The 5,244-nt window shown below is 50.3% G+C and overlaps 1 protein-coding gene across 1 annotated transcript; it reads left to right on the top strand.

Annotated features, from left to right (window-relative positions):
* The first annotated feature begins 1,914 nt into the window (after positions 1–1,914).
* On the top strand, positions 1,915–2,538 carry LOC137658895 (elastin-like). Its single transcript, XM_068394017.1, has one exon. It carries the CDS (start codon positions 1,915–1,917, stop codon positions 2,536–2,538), a length of 624 nt encoding a protein of 207 aa, XP_068250118.1.
* The last annotated feature ends 2,706 nt before the right edge of the window (positions 2,539–5,244 follow it).

The raw sequence follows: 5,244 nt of genomic DNA, 5'->3' as shown, positions 1-5,244 counted from the left end.
AGGATACGTTCTTTAAAGATTATTTTTCTTTAGGTTTTATCTGAAATTTCGCAGATTCCTTAAGGGGCTTTGTTACACCCAACAGGCCACTTTTCATTCAGTGAAAATGACAGTTCAAGTTTTTATAGTTTACATCGTAAATATTTTTAAATGTTGTTACTGTTCTTAAGATATTTTCTTTTTCCTTGTTTCCTTTCCTCACTGGGCCTATTTTCCCTGTTGGGGCCCCTGGGCTTATAGCATCCTGCTTTTCCAACTGGGGTTGTAGCTTAGCAAGTAATAATAATAATTATTATTATTTCCTTACACGACCAATCTTCAAAATTCACTTTATATAAAATTTATCAAATAAAATAGAGCAATAAAAAGCCAATATTAATCTGCGAATAAAAGCGCTGCAAAATTGCATTAAGTTGTGTAAGATGCGAAACGACATTCGCGAATGACATTCTGCACATCAAAAGCCATTACTTTTTCCAATCGACAGAGATACACAACGTAATACTATTACGCACCGTAGAATGGAATCCAAACATCGTTCGCGAACGACATTACGCACTACGTACTGGGCCATTCATTCCAATAACCAACGCTTCTCCGAAATTCCTGTCCCCATGACCTCGCCGAAGACCTCGTAGGATTTCCCTTTAACGTCCTTCATCTCGCCTCCTAAAGTCATAATCAGGAGGCCATTTGAAAGCAAACCCAGCGCCTTGTTTTATGGGACTCCTAAGTTGAAGGCCGAGGCTGTAATGGCCCGGCGTAGGGGGATTTTTAAGGGGAAGGGGGGAGGGGTGGTGGAGAGGGTCGAGAAGTCTGGATAGGCTGCTCCGCTCCGAAGACGTGGCGTCGGTGCTTCAGGAATCGTTAAACCTCGGGTCTTTAATGTCTTAACCAGACCGTAAAACAAACATTTTCGACACGGGTATGAGACGTGTATGTCCTTAAATGTTGGCTACTATCTGAGGATTGGATTGAGGGTAGAGGAAGAGTGGATTGGCAATGATAGAAGAGAAGAGAGAAAAGGGATCATAAGATAAATGACAATATAAAAAGTACCCCTTTATAGGAATGGGAGAGTCTGATCATCAAGGGGGAGAGGTAAGCGACAGACAATGGCGTTAACTTCAAAAAAAAATTTCTTTAAGAAAAATTAAAAAACAGCTCTAAATTTCAGTCTCGGGTCTGTTTTGCTTTCAAGGAAAATGCTAAAGATTTGGGAACGCTAAAAATTTATTAATAAAACTGAAAACGAGATCGAATAAATAACAGTAAAAATCAATCACCTTTTTTGCAACACAAGCCTGTAATTCCATGCTAAAAATACAATGGTTTTAACAAGAAAAGCAAACAGGGAAAGAGTAAAGTGATTTAATCAGTAATAAGTAATAATTAAATAAATATGAACGATGAAACATGAGACTAAGCATTGTTCAACACGGCCCTTCACCCCCCCCCCCAAAAAAATAAAATAAAAACATACTCCAATTTCGAAATTCTAAAGTTTCACGGATTCAACTGCTTAATTGTGACCGTTCCACAATTTTTACAGTATGACAAAATTTCTAGTAGAAACTTTTGTAGTATCGAGTCATGAAATAAAAGGCAGAACCATTGCTATTCACTACAGGCTCAGAAGTCAATGATATATTTGAAGAATATCCTGAAAAATATAATAAGGATTTCAGTAAAACTTGATTTTTTGTAGTGGAATTTACGATGTGAGTAAGCTGCTAAAGATAAGTTAATTCAAAGATCTGCAGCGAATAAAATTAAAGAAAAACTTCAAAATAGTTAAGTCTCCTAAAATCAGACCACTGAGAAAAAAATTAGCCTGGTATCTACAATGGATAGCCTGACCTGGGATATGCATAGGAAAGCCTGGCATCGGTTCAACATAGGAACGCCTAGCCTATGATCTATGACGGAAAGCCTGGCCTGGGATCTGCGACGGAAAGCCTGGCCTGCGATCTGCGACAGAAAGCCTGGCCTGGGATCTGCGACGGAAAGCCTGGCCTGGGATCTGCGGCAAAAAAACCTGGCCTGGGATCTGCGGCAAAAGAGCCTGGCCTGGGATCTGCGGCAAAAGAGCCTGGCCTGGGATCTGCGGCAAAAGAGCCTGGCCTGGGATCTGCGGCAAAAGAGCCTGGCCTGGGATCTGCGGCAAAAGAGCCTGGCCTGGGATCTGCGGCAAAAGAGCCTGGCCTGGGATCTGCGGCAAAAGAGCCTGGCCTGGGATCTGCGGCAAAAGAGCCTGGCCTGGGATCTGCGGCAAAAGAGCCTGGCCTGGGATCTGCGGCAAAAGAGCCTGGCCTAGGATCTGCGGCAAAAGAGCCTGGCCTGGGATCTGCGGCAAAAAATCCTGGCCTGGGATCTGCGGAAAAAAAGCCTGGCCTGGGATTTGCGGCAAAAAAGCCTGGCCTTGGATCTGCAGTGGAAAGCCTGGCCTGGGATCTGCGGCGGAAAGCCTGGCCTGGGATCTGCGGCGGAAAGCCTGGCCTGGGATTTGCGACGGAAAGCCTGGCGAAGTATCTATGACGGAAAGCCTGGCTGAGTATCTATGACGGAAAGCCTGGCGCTGTATCCACAACGGCAAGCCTGTCCTCAGATCTACAACGGAAAGTCTGGCCACGGATCTACAACGAAAAGTCTGGCCACGGATCAACAACAGAAAGCCTGGTCTGAAATCTACAACAAAAAGCCTGGTCTGGGATCTACAACAGAAAGCCTGGTCTGGGATCTACAACAGAAAGCCTGGCCTGGAATCTACAACAGAAAGCCTGGCCTGGAATCTATAACAGAAAGCCTGGCCTGGAATCTACATAGGAAAGTTAGTCCATGGATCGAGAATAGAGAGCTTGGCCTTGGATCCATAATGCAAAACTTGGTATCGTATCTATACAGCAAAGCTTGGCCTCCGATCTATAATTCAAAACTTGGCCTCCGATCTATAATTCAAAACTTGGCCTCCGATCTATAATTCAAAACTTGGCCTCGGATCTATAATGCAAAGCTTGACCTCGGGTCTTCGAGGCAAAGCTTGGACTTGGGCCTTTAATGCAAAGCTTGGTCCTGAGTTTTTAACTCAAAGCTTGGTCCCAGGTCATCAACGCAATGCTTGGCCTCGGGTCTCTTAACGCTTAGCTTGACCTCGGGTCTTTAATACAAAGCTTGGGCCCCAGGTCTTTAACACTAAGCTTGGCCCCGGATCTTCAACACAAAGGTTGGCCCCGGATCTTTAACGCAAAGCCTGGCCCCGGGTCTTTAACGCAAAGCCTGGCCCCAGTGTTTTAACGGAAAGCCTGGCCCCGGGTCTTTAACGCAACGCCTGGCCCCGGGTCTTTAACGCAAAGCCTGGCCCCGGGTCTTTAACGCAAAGCCTGGCCCCGGGTCTTTAACGCAAAGCCTGGCCCTGGGTCTTTAACGCAAAGCCTGGCCCGAGTGTTTTAACGGAAAGCCTGGCCCCGGGTCTTTAACGCAACGCCTGGCCCCGGGTCTTTAACGCAACGCCTGGCCCCGGGTCTTTAACGCAACGCCTGGCCCCGGGTCTTTAACGCAAAGCCTGGCCCCGGGTCTTTAACGCAAAGCCTGGCACCGGGTCTTTAACGCAAAGCCTGGCCCCGGGTCTTTAACGCACAGCCTGGCACCGGGTCTTTAACGCACAGCCTGGCCCCGGGTCTTTAATGCACAGCCTGGCCCCGGGTCTTTAACGCAACGCCTGGCCCCGGGTCTTTAACGCAACGCTTGGCCCCGGGTCTTTAACGCAACGCCTGGCCCCGGGTCTTTAACGCAAAGCCTGGCCCCGGGTCTTTAACGCAAAGCCTGGCCCCGGGTCTTTAACGCACAGCCTGGCCCCGGGTCTTTAACGCAAACCCTGGCCCCGGGTCTTTAACGCAAACCCTGGCCCCGGGTCTTTAACGCAAAGCCTGGCCCCGGGTCTTTAAGGCAAAGCCTGGCCCCGGGTCTTTAACGCAAAGTCTGGCCCCGGGTCTTCAATGCAAAGCCTGGTCCCAGGTCTTTAACGCAAAGCCTGGCCTTGGGTCGTTAACGCAAAGTTTTGCCTCGGGTTTTTAACGCAAAGCTTGGCCCCGGGTCTTTAACGCAAAGCTTGGCCTCGGGTCTTTAACGCAAAGCTTGGCCTCGGGTCTTTAACGCAAAGCCTGGCCCCGGGTTTTTAACGCAAAGCCTGGCCCCGGGTTTTTTACGCAAAGCCCGGCCTCGGGTTATTAATGCAAAGCTTGGCCCCGGGTCTTTAACGCAAAGCCTGGCCCCGGGTCCTTAACGCAAAGCCTGGCCCCGGGTCTTTAACGCAAAGCCTAGCCCCGGGTCCTTAACGCAAAGCCTGCCCCCGGGTCTTTAACGCAAAGCCTGGCCCCGGGTCCTTAACGCAAAGCCTGGCCCCGGGTCTTTAACGCAAAGCCTGGCCCCGGGTTTTTAACGCAAAGCTTGGCCCCGGGTCTTTAACGTAAAGCTTGGCCTCGGGTCTTTAACGCAAAGCTTGGCCTCGGGTCTTTAACGCAAAGCCTGGCCCCGGGTTTTTAACGCAAAGCCTGGCCCCGGGTTTTTTACGCAAAGCCCGGCCTCGGGTTATTAATGCAAAGCTTGGCCCCGGGTCTTTAACGCAAAGCCTGGCCCCGGGTCCTTAACGCAAAGCCTGGCCCCGGGTCTTTAACGCAAAGCCTAGCCCCGGGTCCTTAACGCAAAGCCTGCCCCCGGGTCTTTAACGCAAAGCCTGGCCCCGGGTCCTTAACGCAAAGCCTGGCCCCGGGTCTTTAACGCAAAGCCTGGCCCCGGGTCTTTAACGCAGAAGCCTGGCCCCGGGTCTTTAACGCAAAGTCTGGCCCCGGGTCTTTAACGCAAAGCCTGGCCCCGGGTCTTTAACGCAAAGCCTGGCACCGGGCCTTTAACGCAAAGCCTGGCCCCGGGTCTTTAACGCAAAGCCTGGCCCCTGGGTCTTTAACGCAAAGCCTGGCCCCGGGTCTTTAACGCAAGGCCTGGCCCCGGGTCTTTAACGCAAAGCCTGGTCCCAGGTCTTTAACGCAAAGCCTGGCCCCGGGGTCTTTAACGCAAAGCCTGGCCCCGGGTCTTTAACGCAAAGCCTGGCACCGGGCCTTTAACGCAAAGCCTGGCCCCGGGTCTTTAACGCAAAGCCTGGCCCCTGGGTCTTTAACGCAAAGCCTGGCCCCGGGTCTTTAACGCAAGGCCTGGCCCCGGGTCTTTAACGCAAAGCCTGGTCCCAGGTCT

This window comes from Palaemon carinicauda, chromosome 19 (genome assembly GCF_036898095.1).
Source record: "Palaemon carinicauda isolate YSFRI2023 chromosome 19, ASM3689809v2, whole genome shotgun sequence".
In the NCBI taxonomy this organism is placed as follows: Eukaryota; Metazoa; Arthropoda; class Malacostraca; order Decapoda; family Palaemonidae; genus Palaemon; species Palaemon carinicauda.
This window is presented reverse-complemented; position numbering and strand designations above follow the sequence as displayed.

Excerpts from the sequence above, each read along its gene's own strand:
- LOC137658895 (XM_068394017.1), top strand. The coding sequence starts at position 1,915 with ATGATCTATGACGGAAAGCCTGGCCTGGGATCTGCGACGGAAAGCCTG.